Source organism: Talpa europaea (assembly GCF_964194135.1).
Source record: "Talpa europaea genome assembly, chromosome: 10".
Classification (NCBI taxonomy): Eukaryota; Metazoa; Chordata; class Mammalia; order Eulipotyphla; family Talpidae; genus Talpa; species Talpa europaea.
Genome location: NC_140077.1, coordinates 94302720 through 94321891, shown reverse-complemented (window position 1 = coordinate 94321891; position 19172 = coordinate 94302720). Strand labels below are relative to the sequence as shown.

The 19172-nt window shown below is 58.6% G+C and overlaps 1 protein-coding gene across 2 annotated transcripts; it reads right to left on the bottom strand.

The window, feature by feature from the left end:
* Positions 1 to 4279: 4279 nt before the first annotated feature.
* PDLIM2 (PDZ and LIM domain 2) lies at positions 4280 to 15302 on the bottom strand (the record flags this gene model as incomplete). 2 transcript variants are annotated; one of them, XM_084245054.1, is made up of 9 exons in its annotated part: positions 4280 to 4484; positions 5457 to 5574; positions 6954 to 7081; positions 7280 to 7359; positions 11827 to 11902; positions 12049 to 12200; positions 12310 to 12379; positions 14386 to 14537; positions 15201 to 15302. In XM_084245054.1, 9 exons carry the CDS (start codon positions 15291 to 15293, stop codon positions 4307 to 4309), a joined length of 1047 nt encoding a protein of 348 aa, XP_084101180.1. In that variant the 3' UTR covers positions 4280 to 4306. The 2 variants fall into 2 exon arrangements, with proteins under 2 accessions (XP_084101180.1, XP_084101179.1); XM_084245053.1 differs by lacking the exon at positions 5457 to 5574 and having other exon boundaries at positions 15201 to 15293.
* Positions 15303 to 19172: the final 3870 nt, after the last annotated feature.

Below are 19172 nucleotides of genomic sequence, written 5' to 3'. Positions count from 1 at the left end.
GGTGTAAGACCGGGAAGGAGGGAGAGCAGGTGCCCTAGTTGCCCCCCCCCCACCCCTTGGATTTCAAGCCAAGTCCATCCCTGTAGCCATGAACCTGTGTTGCTCCCTCCCAACCTTATCCTCCAGGACAGCACCCCAGCCCCATTCCTTTTTCCCAGCTCTAGAGAGGGAAACCCAGAAAGCTAGGCCTGGCAGGAACTGCATGTGCGAGTCCAACAGGATGTATGGCTCCAAGCCCCCCAGCCGAGCCAGACCCCACTCCAGCCCCCCCTGTCCAGGAGTCTGAGGGTGAAAATAAAGTCAGGTGACTTCCTCCCTCCAAGTGAGTGGGTGGGGAGGTGAAGGGAGGGAGCCTTTGCTGGGTCTTGCCCTGAATTTGGAGAATGTGGGGCGGGATTCCAAGCAGTCTCCTTGGTGACTCTGGGGCAGGAATGCATCTGGGACAGGAAGCCCAGCCAGCAGGAATGCAGTGTCTCAGCACAAGGCTTTGTATGGCTCACCCCCCACCCCATACACACACCCCAGCACATATTCCCCTCCCGCCATACACTGCCCGCCCCCATGCAGAAGCAGCAGAGGAAGAGCTGTCCAGCCTCCTGGTGACCATGGTGGTCAGGGGGCCCAGGTGGGGACCACACACATCTCTCCCCCCATGTGCCTTCTGCTACCCTGACTGTTACTACACAACACCCCCAGACCTACCCAGCCTTCACATACACACCCTCTGAGGGCTCTGTGGCCCTTCATGGCCACCCCAGTCTCTTCATCCCACCTGCTTCCTTGAGGAGGTGCTGGAAGGAAGGGGAGGGGCAGCACATTCACCCCACTGCCGCCCCCTGAGGGGTGAGCAGCTCCTGTGAGCTCCTAAGATAAATTCCTGAGCCATATGGTGGCCAGAGCAGAGTCATCCCTCCGACGGAGACCAAGGATGCCCAGCTGCCCCTCAACCTCCTAGGGGAGACCCAGCTCCAAGAAGTGCATGTCCTGCAAGCTCGGCACTGAGCTAGGCCCTGTGGGAGGAGGGGGGAGCCAAGGGCCTGGGGGCAGCTCCTGCCAGGCTAGAGGTGGCTGGGAGGCCATGGTCACCTCCCCTGGTGGTCTGCCTCTGGTGATGACGAACAAGAGGGCCCTATCTTGCCCGATACGCCTCTCCCCCAAGTCAGACATCCAGCAGACAGGCTTCAGGTTCTGTTCCCGCCCTTCCCCCTTACCAGTCAGTTACCCAGCCTCCCTGTCCCCATCCTCAGTTGCTTGTCTCTACACCAGGATGAAAACACTACTGACCTCAGAACTGCGAGGATTAGAGTGAAAGCATTTCAAACATCCCTGGCATAGAATTATCTAGCTGTGTCATTAGGTGAAAAGCATTTTCTCACTTCTAACCAAAGGAGACCAGATTAGACGCTGCCCCCGGCCACTTCTCGCTCAAATCTGTTGACATTGCTAAAGTTATTCCCACAGTGCAAAAAAAAAGTAAAACAGGCACTGCACTGGGCAAAGTATGGTGGTATAATTGAGTGGTCTCCCCCATACTGGGTCTAGGTTTCATCCCCAAGATTGTTCTGTGGCCCTCTCATGCCCACCTCCAAGTGTCAGTGGGTGGTGGGTGCTCACAGCTGTCTTGGGAAGGGGTTGAGGGTAGGGGTAAAAGGTCAGACTGCCCCCAGTTTTCTTTGCTGGCAAACAACTTGGCCTAAGAACTTCCAACTTCCAAAGCCCTTTGCTCCCAGGCGCAGGCTGCTATGTGTCTACTAAGAACTCCAGAACCAAGACCCCCCCGGGCCCCCGGGAGGAGAGCTGGCTGCCGCAACTCAGAGGTGGGTGTGCTCTTGAGCCCATCTGATCTATGAAAGGATGGCATACCCTTTTTACAAGGGTCCCTGCTCCCCACTCCCAACACTGCTTCCTTAAAACACTCAGGGCCCAGCATGGTTTGTTACAAGAGAGAGCTCACCGCATTAATATTCCAACACACATTTTCCAACCTGTCACTTCCCTGTTTAAAATTTTCAAAGTGTCCCCTGAACTTTAAGCTGAATGGCAAATCATATCTTCTGGCATTCGAGGCTCCCATCTCCCTTTCCCATCTTATCACAGTACCCCCTTCAGCCACTGCCCAAAACGAACATTCCATCTGCACTGCCCCTCAGCACTTCTCCCTCATACCTGTCTAGTCCTGCCCAACCTTGCACACACATGGCCCACCCCTGAGTGTTCCATGCCAGCTGCCACTGCCACATAGCATTATTTTTTAAAAAGATTTATTTATTTACGCATACAAGAGCTGGGGTACAGGCCAGAGATGCGGGGGCGGGGGGCGGTGGTGAGAGGATTCACCAGCGACAGAGTGGGGAACAGAACAGGCAGACTGACTGAAATACACTGCTGAGGGGAGCAGCAGACGAGACAGGAGAGGTCTGCTGCGCCATGTGGGTTGCTCCCTGGTGGGCCGGGGATCAAACTCGTGCTGCAGAAGCTGCAGATTGCTTCATAGTGTGGTGCTTAACCCCTTGCGCCACCAGGGAGGCCCTGCCACATAGCGTTATTTCACTCGAGCCTGCTCAGCCCCTGCCACTCAACTGTCATCTTCAGGAAAGCAAGAAAAATGCTCTGTCTTTCTGTATTCCCGCTGTGCCAGAAACCAAGGGCTTGCAGAGACCTGACTTCCCCTCTGGTGAGTCTTCTCCCCACCATGGTTACACCTAACACTAGGGGGCGCCAACGAGGCTAGTTCGCTGCTAGAAGGTGTTCTGGTCTCAAGCTCCTGACCCCATGGACTCTCCACCATGAGCAACACCTGACACTAGGGGGCGCCAACGAGCCAGGTTCTCAGCTACAAGGTGTCCTGGTCTGAGACTCCTGACCCCATGGAAAAGCTTGTTCGCCCAGGACAAGCAAAGCAGCCATAAAAGGTGGGACAATATCAAGGTGTAAATTAACAGATGCCTTAGGAGGCAACACAGTCTCTGCCAAGATTCCTTCCAATAGAGCCAGACAGCACAAAGCTGGAACTAGCCACTGCTCCTTCTGAGTCCAGCTTTGATCTTTCCTGTGAAAATAGAACTGAGGCCACTGCCCATCCTTGAGGCTGGGGCAGGGTAGGTCTGGAGCAACTTTATGAAATGTCGTCTGGGATTAGGACGGGGAGTGGTGAGTAAATGAGGCCCAAAATCTGGCAGGGACCACTCCCCCCTGCCACTCCCCCCCCGCCCCCCGCAACTGCACTCCAGCATATCCCCAAGGCTGGCATGCCTGGCCTTGCATTGTATCTTTTTCAAATCAACCACCAATGATGCCAGCAGTTTCCCAGGGCAGAGGTGGAAGGGACAGGCCTGACTTGAAGGTGAGGCTGCTGATGGGTGGTAGTCCACCAGGCTGGAGCTCTGCTGAGTTGCCCCTCCCAGGCAGGGTTACCCTGCAGCCCCTTCAAAGTTATTTCTGGTGATTCTCTTTCTCAAATGGGTGCAGACAGCCTGGGGTGAGTGCAAGAGGTCCTAGATGTTGCCCCCTCTCCTGCTCATCCAGCTCTTCCAGGTAAGTTGACAGGTCAATGGCATCCCCACCAAGGAGAGCAAGGGGCACAGACCACCAGTCCCACTAGGACTTGCAGGGTCTGGGCCTGACTCCCCGAGACGGGCTCTGGGGACTGGATCCCCATAGCCCGCTGGTTGTCCCTGCCAGCACCCCTTCCTCTTTCCAGACCCCGGTGGGGAAGGCATTCCTCTAAAGCACTGGGGATCATCCCAGTAATGGGGACACCTTTACAAGAGAGCTCAGGACAAGCATGACCCTCCATCTACAAGAAACAAGCCTCTTCTGAGGGGCTGGCACACGCGGAGAGGCGGCAGGGGTCTGAGGGAGGGGAGACTGAGGGGTAATTACTTGTATAAAGACTTCACCCAGTGCAGGGAGAAGCGTGTGCCACGGGGCCAAGGAAAGGAAGGTGAAGAAAGAGAACCATCTACTTAATTTTGTCTTCAGATATATTTATGTCAAAAACTTTACACAGTGAATACATTGACTGGGCCTCTGGCCCACCCTCTCCTCCATATCCCAAGTGCTTCACCCTGTTGCACAAAGACCCAATGGGGGGCCCATCTCCCACTCTGGCGCAGCACCTGTGCTGCAAGGGGCAGGAGCCTCCAGCAGAGGCTGGGAAGGTGAGGCTGCCCTTGGTATCCATACTCATGACAGGTGCCCACCTCCAGCCTCACCCAGTGAGGGGGAAGAGGCCCTCCACCACCACCCTTGCCCTTCCATGCCCACTGCTAGGCATGCTCTGGCACCGAGGAGCCACAGCACCGGCTCAGGCCTGCGGGCCAAGCGTGGGGGAGACCGAGTAGCGCTGGCGGGCGTGCTTCTCGCAGTACAGCTCATCCCCCACCCAGAAATGCCCCCGCATCTTCAGGTTCAGCCCACAGTCTGCGCAGGTGTAGCAGCTGGGATGGCGATACCGCCCCTCCTGGATGCGCACCGCCTGGTTCCTGCAGGAGAAGAGGGGGCATCTTTAGCCTGTGGGGTAGGCAGCCAGGCAGGGCCTGCCAGTCCACTCTGAGGAAGCACGTTCCCAGCCCAGAGTTAGGATCTGAGAAAATCCCCGAACCTTAGAGCCCTGACTGCCCAGGCCTGCTGTTGGGCCTCTCCTTCAATGACCCCACCCTCCCAAATCTCTAAGTCAGAAGAGAAAGAGAGAGAGAAAGAGCAAGGGAGCAGGAGGAGGAGGAGGAGATGCCACCCTCCCTGCACAGGCAGAGAGTCGGGATTGTTAGCTGGACAGTGGTTCTCAAAGTGTGGTGCCAGGGCAAGCGTCACTGCATCACCTTGGAACAAGCCGGAAATGCCACCCTGCGCAAGGACCTCCTGAAGAGGAAACGGGGGTGTGTCCCACCAGCCTGTCTTAACAAGCCCATGGGACGCTGAGAAGCCCCCACTAAGATACTTCCCCGTGTCAGCAAGAGGTAGATAGCATCCCTCCTGCAGGTGAAATACCGCAGCCCACAGAGGTGAAGGAATTTGCCTAAAGTCATTCATCTGACCCTTAACGCTGTTACAGAAGAATGTAGTTGGGGGGGGGGGTGCAATACAGCAATTTTCCAGAGAATGAGGTTGCATGATGATGCCACCCACTGAGAAGATTGAACCAACCTGTGGAAAATTCATTCTGCCCCAAAGGGGGTGAGAACAGAAAGAGAGCAAGATTTTTCAGGAGGAGGCACCTCATCTGGAGGCAGAGCTCCAGAGGCTCTGAGGTCCCTGGAGGGAAGATGCAAAAGCAGGGGCATTTCTCACATGCCCCCGGGGACAAGGAGAGAGGAGACTCAGCAGGAAGAAGCTGGCACACGTATTCTAAGAAACCCGGAAAAAGCCACTCAACTCCACTGTGGCTATGCCCTATGCCGGCCCCTCAGGCCCGGCAGCCCCTGTACCCCACGCCCCACCCCAGCCACGACACTCACGCAATGCTGGTGCTGCATTTCTCACACGTGTGGAGCTTGGGTGGGGTGGCCAGGGCCCTGGAGGTGGGCAGGGAGGACTGGGGGCTCAGCGAGCTGGGCAGGGAGGCTGGCGTGCCACCTGGGGGGTGGGTGCAGACACACCTGTCAGAGTTTCTCCACGGCAGCAGCACCCAGGCTGCCCACATTCATGCCCCCCGTACTTCCTCCAACGCAGCTCCCAGGACTCTCAAGTAGAACTCTAAAGTAACACTGGCATTAAGAGTGGGCAATGGAGGAAGGACGCCAGATCACCTTGGCTGAGCTGGTCAAGTGCAGGAAGCACTTTCAAGGATGAGTGAGCAGGAGCTAAGGCAGCCTGAGGAGTGTCCGCTGTGCGGGGTCATCGTACTTGTAGATGGCAGTTATGATAACAGCTGTACCTTTGTACGCTTTCAGAGTGTTTTACGAGCATGATTGCATCTGGGCCTTGGATGCGTGCAAAGACGGCGCGTAGATGTCAATGGGCAGGTGCAGGCCCTGTTTGCAGCCAAAGCCATGGAGGCCCCAGGCAGGTGAAGTCACCATCCATCTGCACAGCCCTCACCCTACCCCCCTCCCTGTGCCCTCTCCTGGGACCTGCCCAGGCCTCAGGTCATGATGCACAAGATTTTCCTCAAAACTTCTCACCCAGTTCCCACCTCTATGAACAGATGTCCCACCTCTCACCACCCAGGCCTGGCCCTCCCTCTCCCCTAGCCTAAGGCAGTGACACACACACACACACACACTCCTGCAGTACCATCTGCTTCCTTGGGACCGTGACAGGCCCATCCACCCCAAAGTACCTCAGCAGATGTGTCACAACTGCCATCACAATCACTTTCACATTCTATACACCTGGTCCACCAGGGCAAACATTTGCTGCAGGAGCCACCGAACAGCCGGCCAGAGTCCTCGTCTCTGTGTTGCTCATTATGACATCTCACTCACTGCCTGGAACTATCCACCTGGCCCTCTGGGGCAGGGAACGCCTCAGCCTGACACTAGAGTCCTCATGGCCACAATCTAAACTCGAAAGCCGCCCTCCAGGCTATTAGGCCCAGCCATTCTCTCACTTCCACAGCAAAAAACCACGCTGGATGCCAACCTCCACATTCCACAGTGGGTTCTGCCACCATCTCAAGGTCATCTGTTATAGTATTGATCTTTCCTCAAGGGCCAAGTCAAATCCCTCTTCCTCCATGAAGCTAGGGACCCAGCTCCCATGGATCCTGCCATCCACTTCTTTCCTTTCTTGGCACTTTCCTGATTCCAGCTGGCACTTTCTGGGCAACACCTGGAAACCCCTATCAGGCCATCAGCCCCCTTAGGTCAGAAACTGTATCTTCTGAGCCCCGCCCCGTGCCCACTCCCATGACGAGCACTGGAGAGATACTAGTTCAATAGCATGCTCAGGCAGGGCCAGGGTGGGGGTGTCCTGGGGAACCTCCTCCCTTGCCAGAGCCCCGGGGATCTCACCTCTTTCCTCAGCTTCCAGGGCTTCCTGTAAGAGTCGAAAGGAGCTGGACTGGCGGGGCGGTGCCTGCCCTTGACGATTTTCCTGCAGCATCTTGAAGACTTCTGAGTCCTCTCCCAGGAGGTCCACACTGTGGGGATGGGAACAGCCTGGGGTCAGGGCCGTTGTCAGGACAAGCATGGGGAGCACATAAAGAGTAATTGGGGGCCAGAGGAAAACCACTGGGCTTAGAGCAGCAGCCCCCACTCATTCCCCCCTCCCCCCCAAGCCAGTCCCTCTTCTGCCTCTCTCAGGCCTCCAAGACCCCACCTGCTCCTCAAGGGCCCACCGGTACCTGAGTCTGGGGCTGACGGATCGGGAAGGAGGCAGCACCAGCACCGCTGAGTCGCCAGCGCGGCCCCTGCCGGCCTGTGGGAAGGAGAGGCACCAGGGAGGAGCCAGCCTGAGCCTTTGGCCTGAACACCCCACGCCCAGTCTGGACCGCCAGGCGTGGCTGTTCCCCAGGCCCAACACCAGAGGGCTCCCAGCCCTCGCCGACCAGTAAGGGCCACCCCCCAACCCTGTCCTCAGAAACTGGCACAGGGGCAGCTCCAGCTTGGTCCCAAATGAGAGGAGGTGGCATCCAGCCACAAGGTGTGAGGGATCTGCAAGAGGATTGGGCAAGCGCTGAAAGGTGGCGCTTGGACGCCCCCTGTGCCCCTCCATCACATCATGCCGGTGTCTGCCCTGAGGGCCTGGCCTACCAGAACAAGCCAGATAGGAAAGGAAGTATAAGGGGGTGGAGGAAGACACCAAACCCTCCTTGGAGTCAGGGCTGGCAGGCAGAGAACTCTTTCCTCCTAGGGGCTCTCTCCCACCAAGGCCAGGATGGGGGCTGACCAACCTCTCCTGGCTGCCCTGGGAGGTCTGTCCAGCCCCATCGAGCCCAGGGAGCCGCTCCCCAGCAGCAGTGCCCACGCCCTGAGGCGTGCTGCTCACCTTGAGCTCGTGTGCCTTCCTTCCCCTGGCATGGAAATCTCGCCTTCAACCTCATCATTGCTCTGCTTTCTGGCCTGCACCTCTGCATGGCTCCCCTTCTGTGTCCCTTACCCTTTACCATCCCCAATGGGGCCCCTAAGCCCCAGGAGCTTATACTAGTCAAGGAAAGGAGAACCTTGGAGACAACCTGGCAGGCTGAGGCCAGTTTCCAGGAAAGCCAAGTTCCCTCCATTTGAAAGTTCAGTCAGGACCAATTATGGAAACATTTGAAAAAAACTGCATGGATTCTTAAGCTGAAAGTGAAAACTACAGTCTTGAGAATAGTCCTAGATCCTTGCCTGAGGCCTCAGCCCCTATGCCTCTGCTCTGGGGCTCCTTAAGGAAATGTTCTGCAGGGGGGGAACTTGATGGGCAGAAGGGCCAGTTGGCTGGATCAAGCCACCTGGGGAGGCAGGGGCAGGGCTGGGAGCCCACACCTGGGCCTCTGGACACCTGGCACTTGCTGCCATTTCTGTCAACTGATGGACCATGAGATGGTTACCTCAGGAAGGTCAGCTGCACCAGCTACTCAAGGAGGATGGCCCACCTGCCTGTCCTTCCCCGGCCAGCATGTGCCTGCAGAGAGACACTGGCCAGCAGTGAGGGCGGGCAGAACTCAGCCGCCTCCTCAAGCCAAGTCCTCAGACCAGCTGGAGGGGAGGGGCTGTTTAAACTTGGTATCTACTCCCCAGGGCAGGTGCCTACCTGAAGGGGGCAACTTTCAGTTTCCAGAAGGGCTGGAGGTGTCCTGTGTCTTGGGCTCAGTGCTGCCTCAGCCATCTCAGGAGCCAGCAGCCAGGCCATGACTCCAGTCGACTGGGGAGGGGACCCACTTTGTCCATAACTATGTCGGGCCCCTTCCTCCCACCAGAGACTAAGCCTAGCTCTCTTCCTGGGAGTGGCTGTGCCTTTCTCCCGCCGCCTCCCAGTCAGCCAGGGACACCTGCCTCCATAGAAAGGGCCTTTCACTTCCAAGTCCAAAAATGGCACCCATCAGGAGTCCTTCTGTAGCCAACACCCACAAAATGTGTTCTTGTGGTATAGGGATATTAAGCCTTGAATGGCCAGGGAGGAGGTGCCAGAGGAAAATTCTGCAGTTAAATATTTTAGGAAATTGGGCCTCCCCTGGTGGCGCAGCGGTTGAGCACTAGGCTGTGAAGCTGCCCACAGCCTCTGCAGCACCAGTTCGATCCCCGGCCCCCAGCAAGGGTCCCACATGGTGCGCAGACCTCTCCTGCTACACCCACTGCTCCTCTCAGCAGTATATTTCGTTGGTCTGCCTGCTCTGCTCCCTGCTCTGGCTCTGGGGAATTCTCTCACCCTCCCGCGCTTCTGTCTGTACCCAGTGCTTGTATAAATAAATAAATCTTTAAAAAAAATCTACTGCTAAAAAAATCATTTTAGGACATTAATAAAATGATTGATAGGAAAAGTGTGGTAAATGTACACAGTGGAATACTATTCAACTCTTAAAAATGAAATTTTGCTATTTGCCCAAAATGGAAGGAACTTGAGGAGGTTATGCAAAGTGAAATAAGTCAAAATGAGAAAGATAAATGTTGGATGATTTTATCTACATGTGTGTAGGGTAAATGAAGACTGCTCAGGCTTTTGTGCCCTTGGCCTCTGTGGCCTTGAATGCACGAGGCGCTTGGGAGTGTGGGATCCGGATACACATACCTGATGGTAAACGCCTGGAGTATGGTGTGGGCATGCGTAAGTGGGCACACCTGAGCCTGCAGGCTGAGCCTATAAGGGCAGCAGAGTGTGGCGAAGAGACCACAAGAGAATGGCAGAGACCCCAGAGGGAGTCAAGATTTGGTGGGGCTGGGAGGCCTAGGAGCCTCCTGCTCCCCCCACTGCCCCCCATCCCTGCTTCTGGCTGCCGCACTACAAATGGTGCAGAAAGATCATTACAGCCTGGAAAAGCTGCTGAGGGCTCCATTACCCGTCTGCCCGGATCCATAGAGAACCTGCCCTGTGCCTTGCTGGAGGTACAATGCGTGAGACAAGGAAAGAAAGCAAATGAAATGACAAAATAAAAATAAACCCATGGACATCAACAGCAGAAATGAGGTTACGTGAGGGGAAGAGGGTGGCGGGGAGCAGAGCAAAGGGCCGAGGGGGTCTAATGGATGGTGGTGGGCTCCTTTTTATTCCCTAATGTATTTTTTTCAGAAGTATTTCTTTCTCACAGGACTCCTTGGCGCCTTAAGATACAAAAATGCATAGTGACGCCCGAAAGCAACTGTGGGATCCGGGGATTCCCACACCATTTGACAGTTGGGTTAGGATTTTTCTTTTTCCATTAACTCATCCCCAGAGCCTAGAAGGGTGCCTGGAACAAGGCAGCTGCCCCATAAATATTTGTGGAAGGAATGAGAGGGGCTTCAAGGTCGAAGACGGGAACTCGAACAGTGGACCTGAGCCTGAGGCCCAGGGGTGGGGGTGGAGGGCTTGTCCGGCATTACACAGATCAGACAGTGTGGGACACAGCAGAGGTGGGACAAACCCAGGCCAATGCCACCAGTGCAGACTGATGCCCTCATCCCTCTCCCTTCCCCAAATTCTTGTCAGTAAGTCTAGTCAGTAGGCTGGGGCCTGGGAATGTGCATTTCTGACACATTCCAAGATGCACTCCCTGCACCACTGGCATCTCCCCTTCTCCTGACTGGGGACGTCACAAGGAAGAAGGCCAGGATGGAAGGGCCCTCTTTAACCATGCCCAAGGCCAAGCTATCCCTGCTGGCCTCAGCCCAAAGTCTCCCTAAGGATGTCCCCCAAGCCTAAACACAGCAGGTCTTGCTTGTGCCACGGCTGTCCCATCTTCCCGGCTCATTGTTCTCTGACCGAAACCCTGCCTGCTCTACCTCCAATATCCCGAGCGTTCCGGACAAACCTCCTCAGGCCACCCCAGCCCACACTCATCGCTCCCCTCCCAGAATGCCTCCTGCTTTTATAATTGAGACCACACTGTTCGGTGCTTAATTGTTCCAAAATTGTTTTGCATGTCTGTCTTATCTCCACAATTGCATTTGAAATTCTTTAAAGATGGAGATCTCACTGAATACATTTCTATGCCCATAGCCCCCTGCACGATCAGTGGTTGGGCCCATGGCAGGTGATCAGGGAGTCCCTACCATGCAGCCCCCAGAGGACCCAGCTCCTTCCTTCTCCAGAGACCCCCCCCTTCAGCACCCTCCCCAGCCATCTCTGAAAGCTCTGCTTTCTGGAATGCAGAATCAACCCAGAGGTAGGATTCCAGCAGCTGGGCCTCATCCCCTCCACCCCAAAGACTGGACATGCCCCCACCAACACTGCCCCCAGCAGCTGGGTTCCAGGACTGTTGGCTGCCTCACTCCCTCACCTCCTCACCCCTGTCTGCCCTTAGAGAGAAGAAATGCCACCAACGGGCTGTCACTAGTGGAAACCTGGGGGTGGGGATGTCCAGAGGAGAGGGTGGGGGTGGGGCAGAGAGTGAGCCAAGTGAACTTGAGGTAGAGCCACAGCCCCACTGGGGGCTCCCTGGTTAAGTCAGAAGAGGAAGGAGGGGGTGGTGGGAGTTGGGGGCGGGCATAGGACTTGGAATCAGGAGGAATGTGTTCAAGAGATGCCGCCAGGGCCAAAGGGAATCATCCCAACAACAGCAGCAAAACTATTTCAGTCCTGGCCCAAGAGAAACACTCTAGAAGGGAGGCAGCCAGCAGTGAGGGGGAGGCGCAGTGACGAGGCAGAAGGCCACCTGGGACTGACCCACAAGGGCCTCCCCCACTCGGGGGAACAGCACCCTCAGCCTACAGGCACTACTGGTAACCAGCCAGGAGCACAAGGCCCTCTCCTGCCCCCAGGTACCCTCACCTGTCGGCTTCCGGGGCGGCCCTCATAGCACAAGTGGTCAGCAGCAGGTCCCGGGGAATGGGCCAGAGTCTGGAAACTGCAATGGGGGAAATGGAGAGTGTGGGTGTCAGGACCCCACCCAGACTGCCCCAGGGGAGCAGAGAGTGCTCCCAGGGGCCCCTAAACCCAGCGACCAAGAAGCGAGCCCATACCTGGTGGCCAGGGTGCCCACCCTGTGCTCACCTGCGGCTGGTCAGCGCCTCTCCAGGGAGGGTATGCGGGCTGGTGGGGGGCAGGGTGGAGAAGGGGCTGCCTGGCCGGGGGCTGAGGGAAGCGGGGCTGGAGCAGGAAGACCTCAGGGAGGACTGGCTGTTAGTATGTGTCCTCACGGAGCTCTGTGGAGAGAGGGGCCCAGAGGAGCAGGGTGCCGGGGTCCCCACCCTCCTGTGCCTCCAACCTCCCCCTCATCTCAGGGTGCTGCAGGTACTGGACACACCAGCCTACCTGGAAGCGAGTTGCCAGCACTTCCACGGAGCTCTCTCCGTTGGTCTGCCCAGGAGAAACAGCCCTAGACCTGAAGAGGTGACAGAGGGAGCCAGTGTCACAGGGGTCCCGGAACACCCCCCCTCCCGAAGCCACAACACTCCCCCCCAAAGCCACTAAGTAGGGGTTGCAGATTTCAGCTGTTCCCACACAAGGTTCTCAAGACTAGTAAACTCTCTGGAACATTCCAGCAGTCATTGTCTGCTTTCAGCTTTGCCAAACTTCAACAACTATCATCAATGATCACATCATTTCTTAAAGGACAAGTCAGCAACGCAAAGTAGGAAGGACATACTTTCAGCAAAAAGGTCAATACGTTCCAGTCTATTCAAAAGCCGCTCATATTATTCGCCCCCTTTTCTTTTTCTTTTTTTTCCCTCTTCTTTTGCATTTCATCTAGACTTTGTCACAGGGTTGGCATTCGTTTGTACATCGATTTTAGAGGGGATTGCTGACTTCATGTAAATAACCCTTTATCTTTCGCCCATGGAAAAACCAAAGCCCAGAGAGGAGGGGAAGTTGCCCAAAGTCCTAAGGCAGACAATGGCCGGGCCAGCTGCCCGCTCTCCACCAACCCGAGGCCTGTCCCCCACCTTTGAGAGGGTCATTTCTGTCCCTTCAGCAGATTTGTCCCTTCCACAGGCTTCTCCTCCTAAAACACAGGATGGAGCCAACCCCTCCTGCCCGGCAAGCAGCGGCAGATCCTAGGGGACATGTGGGCTCAACACCCCCACTCATCCCCAAGGCAGCCGTGGAGAGGGGCTCTCCCACCCCAGCTCCCCAAGGACCGCTCCCTAGTCCTGCCCAGCGGAGCCCAGCGGGAACCTGGAATAGAGGTTGGGCAGAGACCGCGATGTTTTAGCCGCACAACACCACTCCAGGATGTCTGGCCCCTTCTAGAGAAGTCAGCAAGAACCTTAGTCACCACACACCAAGCCAGCCTCGGCAGCCCCCCACACACGCACAGGGAGGGGTGTGGGGTCAGAGTGAGGGGAGTTGGGCTTTGGCGCTGGCCCAGAGCACTGCTTCCTGCCACAGGGCTTCTAAGTGCCTGAGAGGTCTCCTGGGGGGGTGGGGGGGCAGAGGGGGGCTGGACAAAAGGAAAAAGAGACACGGAGCCTTGACCAGCCCAACGGAGCTGGAAGCCTGGAGGTTCTCACCAGGCGCCCCTCCCAGCCAAAGCGGGGTCCCTCCAGGAGAGAGCAGGGAGGAAGGAATGGTGCCACAGCTTCCCCTGCGCTGCAGTCTCCTAGAGTTTGCGCCTGTTCTTGGATACCAGGACGTTTCTCCACCCTCCTCTGGCCCCACTCCTGAGAACACTCCTGGCCCAGAGTGGCACGAAGGCATCTCAGGAGCCAGCTTCTGCGGCACCGTGGGGCGGTGGAGGCGTGGAGCCAGGGCCCGAGGGATCCTGGCAGTGGGAAAGCGGCAAAGGGACAGGAGGTACCTGACTCAGGTCCAAGGCCTGCCCAGAGGGCTCTCCTGGCTGGGGGATCTCCCAGGATGCCTGTGCTGTGACTCACTGTGATGCCCCACCCCTAGGAACCACCTGTTCCCCCACAACCCGGTGTCCAACCCCATGAGCCCCCACCGTTAGGCCCAGAGGGCAAAGGAAGAAATGGAGGGGGTCAATGGGGGGTGAGCCCCCAAACTCTCCACCTCCCCCAGGGATCCAAACAAAGGCCTTGCCCTCTTGGAGCGAGGGACCTGGAGACCCAGCCTGAGGCACACCTTTCCCCTCTTCAATCCACTTCATGCCCACGCCCTGTACCCCACACACTTGGGAACCAGTCAAACCCGGGCATCCAGGTGGCTGATGCCAGCCAGCCCTGCCTGTGGCTGCACGCCCAGCAGGGCACAGGGACACCTCTCAGCCCACCCTGCCATAGGCCTAGAGCCCAGGACCACCTCACAGGTGAGTTGAAAGCTCCTAGTAAGGCAGGTCAGCGCTGAGGCTAGAGGGGAGGGCAGCTGCCAGGCAGTGGGCTGGCTAGTGGGGGAAGCCTGTGGGCAGGTCCAGAGGCATGGCGGGCCTACCGGTCCAGCAGCAGCCGCAGCGGCGACGGACTCTGTCGGATCTTGCTCTGGGCCTCTGCGTGGAGCATGCCCTCCGCACTCTCCCCATTGATGGCCACGATAACGTCACCAGGTCGGAGGTCAGCAGCCTCTGCCTTGCCCCGCTCAGTGACCTATAGGGGATGAGGAGCAGATAGTCTGAGGTACAGCAGTGACACTCAGGTAGGGATGGAGACAGAGAATTTCCTCTGTCCTGCCCAAGAAACATGGAAAACAGATTGAACCAGGCTGGCCTGTATCCCTCTCGAACATCCCTGCCCATCAGGGGCTGCCCAGCAACCAGCTAAACCCCTCGGAAAGCTGGAATGGCAGCTCCCTCCCCCACCCCAGAGGGGTCATTCCAATGGGGTCTCCCAAAGGACACTGAATGGTAGAATCTCAGGAACTGTGCTTGGAAATACTTCTGGGTAGAGAGCCCTGCCTGAGCACATGGTGCCGAGCAGGCTGCCTGCACACCAGCCCTCCATGCACTTGTCCCTGGCCTAGGCCTGGGTCAAGGGGAATCTGCCAAGAACTTGGGCTCTAGTTCTAGCACCACCCAAAATGGCTACCAGCAGGTATGGGCTTGGTGATCAGGGAGAAAAGAGCAGGCCCTGCACATGGGCCGGCTGCCCTCACTCACTAGAAACCTGTTCCTGAAGTGGCCACCACATCCCTATGGCAACAAAGCCTCAGCCCTCCCCCAGCCAACTCCCAGAAGGTCTCCGTGGATACCCAAGGAGAGAACAGACCCTAACTTTGGGCTCACCTCCTTATCTCCTGGGACCAGCCCTTACCTTGGTCACCCTAATAGGCGTGTGGAAATCCCTTCCCCCAGTGATTCGGAAGCCCCAGGGCGCCGGGCCCACCACATCCACTGTCAGCGCCATACCTGAGGAAGAAAGGATGGTGAAGTGGAGCCCACTCCCCAGGCCTCAAGGAGTGCTGAGGAGAAGCACAGGGTTGAGGAGAGGATGAGAGGCTCACAGGGCAGAGCGTCAGGGGCTGGGGGTGGGTAGAGCGGGTAGAGGAAGTGACTAAATCCCTCCCTCACACCACCAGTCTCACTTCCCCCACCCTGGGAAACCCTGACCCTGAGTTCCGCCTTCACTTCTTCAGCGGCCCTGGAGGCAGCTATCAGGGTGCAGGACCGGGACTTGCTGGAGAAAGCGGCAGGGCTGGCAGGTGGTAGAAGATGTCAGCACTGCAGCCTTCTCCCCCTCCACCACCACCAGGGCTGAGTCCCAGCAGTGCTTGCTTCCCGTCCCCCAAACCCACAGCATAAGGTACTTCCTCCCTGCTCTGGGGGAGGGCAGGGTTCTAGGAACAGGAGTGACAGCAAGGAAGGGGGTGGCGCCACCAAGGACTGTTCAAGTAGTTGGCTGGGCGGGGGTGGGCTGAGGCCAAGCCGGGGTCTTCAGAGAGGCCTCTTGGGGGCCTGTCTAGCCCCTGCGATGTCGTGCAGACAGGTGAGGATGGGCTTCTCACCTCCCCGGGGGTCTGCTGCCCTCCCAACTGCCCCTGCAAGAATGAGGACTCATGGGCCAAGCTGGGCACAACCCCCCCAGCAGGGCACACCCACCCCCTGGCCAGCAAGGTGAGGTGACCTACGCCGCCTGCTCACTGGGGCCACAGGCCTCCCATCCCATGCACAGCCCCTCCGCTGGGCAAGGGAGTGTCCCTGCAGATCTGGCCCTTGTAGGATTTCCTGAGCTTCTAGTTCTGGAGTCAGGAGCCAACCCAGGCAGGAAGCTGCAGTGCCAGGCTGGGCCACCACCCCGCCCAGCACCCACCCTGGGGCTGCCCCGGGGCGTCCAGAGCACAAGAGCCGTCCAAAGCCCGCGGGGACTCGGGGCACAGCCCGCATCTGGGAGTCTGGCGAGAGGCGCCCGGGCCAGGGAGCATCTGCCGCCTCCCCGCGCTCAGCTGACCCTTAGCCGGGTCCAGCCTCGTCCCTCCCGGGCCCCAGGTCTGCGCCGGCTGCTCGCAGACGCCGGGAGGTTCCCAGACCTTTGAGCTGCCCGGTGGACTCGCGCGCTGCGACGCCGGGAAGTGCGCGGCCCTTCGGCCCCGGCGCGCCCCGCTCCTGCGACTCCAGCCCCGAGGCTGAAGCACCCCGGGCTGGGGGAGGCGCGCGGGGTCCGAGCCAGCCCCGCCCGCGGGGGCGCCCAGCGCGAGGCGAGGTGCGGGGAGAGGGGCCGTGGGGGGCGGCGCCGAGGGGGCGCAGACCCGCCAGGCAGCCGGGAGCCGCGGAGGTCGCCGCGCGCGGGGGGCGCGGGGGGCGCGGGGGGCGCGGGGGGCGCTCACCTGGCTCGCGCTCACCTGTCGGGCGGCCGCCGGGCCGGGCGGGGAGGGGCGGGAAGGAGCAGGGGAGGGCGAGGGAGGCCGCCGCTCCGGCCGCCGTCAGCCTGACTCTGGGGAGAGCCCGCCCGGGGCTCCGGGACCTGCCTCCGCCCATGTGATCCGGGGCCGCCCCTGCCGCCGCCCCTGCCGGGGAAAGCCGCCGCCTCCGCGCAGCCCGGCCCCGGCGCTGCCACCTGGCCCGGCCCGCGCCTCGACGCACGGCGCGGGGGGCTGTCCCCAGAGCCCCCAGGAGCCACGGGCCTCCCCTCGAGGGGTGCTCGCACCCCGCACGGTCCTCCCCGAGCGCGGAGCGTCCTCCCGCTGGCCGCCCGGCCCGCGTCGCAGTCAGGTGGGCTGCGGCTCTTTAGGAATCTGCCAGACCAGCTGCTCCACACCCCGAGCACACCCAGCACCTCCCCCGGGACTGGGTGGGCGGCGCAGGGGCCCCCGAGGTCTGTGCAGTCCTGACTCCTCCGCTCCCGGTGCGACGCGCTGGCACCGAGGCCTCTGGACACCCGCATCCCACCGCAGGGCCGCCCGCCCCGCCCACGTCCTCGGCTCCCTTCCTGAAGGCCTGCGCGCCCCTGCCGGTGGCCCCGACCCCAGCCCCAGCTTCCCTTCTAGAGATGCCCGCCGGCCTGCTCTAGGGAGACCTGCACCACCCGGGAGGATGAAGAGGGGCTCAGGGGTGCAGGTGTCCAGACACCCACCTGGCTACCAAGGGCCTTCACTTTTTGTAGCTGGGTCTTTTCTATTCCTGGCTGCCTTCCCCTTCCTGCTCTGCTGACCCCACCCGGGACCACTCCAACCCCAACAACCACTATAGGCCCGCAGCCTGCAAAGCCCCACTCTTCTGCCAACCAGCTGGACCCCAAGTTCTAGGGAATGGAAGGGCTTAGGTGCCAAGGAGAGGACCCAAATGACAGCTTGACTTGGCAAGTGGTTCTCCCTGAGTCATACCTGGCAACCCGCAGCGGGAGCTCAGGGCCCACCAGAGCCTCCCTAGCACTCCTCTGCGGGCCACTCTGCCGTCAGGTGGGGCTGTTTGCAGGGGAGCATACCTGTGGGCACAGCTGTAACTTGCCTGCCTCAGGTGTGAGTCATTCCTTCCAAATTCCCTCTGCAAGGAGTGCCCTCAACACCCCTCCCGACACCTGTGCCCTGCATCTCTTCCTCCCATCACTCCCAGCCCCGCTGGCAGCCAGCCCTGCTGTTCCAGCCCATCCTCTGCCTCTGCAAGTGTCACTGTGTCACTTTCCCCTTCCCCTGACATGGCCTCTTTCCCTGATGCTCCTGTTCTAGCTCTGGAAACCCTGGAGGGAGCCTGGAGCTGCAGGAAGGGCGCCCACAGTCTTGGGGTCACACAGACCTAGTCTCAAACTACCTCTTACGGGGTAACCTGGGGCAGTTTTCTCAGCTCCTCTGGACCTCAGTTTCCCCATATGTCACATGGGAATAAAGCATAGCTTGCCCTCCTGTTTTGCAGATTGCCCTCCCATATAAAGCTGCCTGAACCCAGGCTCTTCTGACGGCAGAGTGGGATTTGTTTTTTGGGTTCATGCTTTACTTCCTGGGGCCTAGCAGTGTCTGGCTCATAGTAGGCATTCAATAAATGTTGATTAGTAGTGTTCAATGATTGAATGGCTTGATTTCCCTCCCTTACTACCCACCCCCTCCAATTTCTGGTGGGGGCTATTTGTGCCTCTTTGTGCTCCTGACTTCACCTTGGTCAGTCTCTAGGGACATCTGCAGTTGCATCTGCTGGACTGTGCTCCGTGGGATGTGTAATCACAAAACTCGTAACAGAAGCATTCTGCTGGGCCTCCCTGGTGGCGCAGGGGTTAAAGTCTCAGCACTGTCAAGCTATCACCAGCCACTGCAGCATGAGTTCCATCCCCAGGCAGGGAGCTGATCCACATGGTGCAGCAGATCAATACTGTCTCCCCATGGCTCCCCTCAGCAGTGTATTTCAGTAGATCCACCTGTTCTGCTCCCCAGTCTGTCTCTGGTGAATCCTCTCAAACCCCCTCCCCCGCCCCAGCACCTTTGGCCTACACCCCAGTTCTTATATGCATAAATAAATAAAAATAAATCTTAAAAAAAAAAAACCACTCAGCTGACCCCAAGGCGTGCCCTGTGGAGAAGGAAGTGCTGTCCTGATTTAAACTATGCCGTGACCCTGGGCAAGTCAAAATCACTCCTCTCACCTCAGTCTGATATGCCTCACACGTCATACCCCCTGGCCTCAGGTCCTTTCTGGCTCTCAACTCCTTAGGGCCCCTCCCTCCTTACGCCTCCCTAAAGCTGGGTCAGGCACAGAAGTGGCCATTTTACAGGCAGGGCCTTCATGGCAGGCAGCCCAGGGGCGTAGGGCTGGTTTGCGGCAGAGGTTTCAGGGCCTCATCAGAGAGGGTGTGGATTTGGTT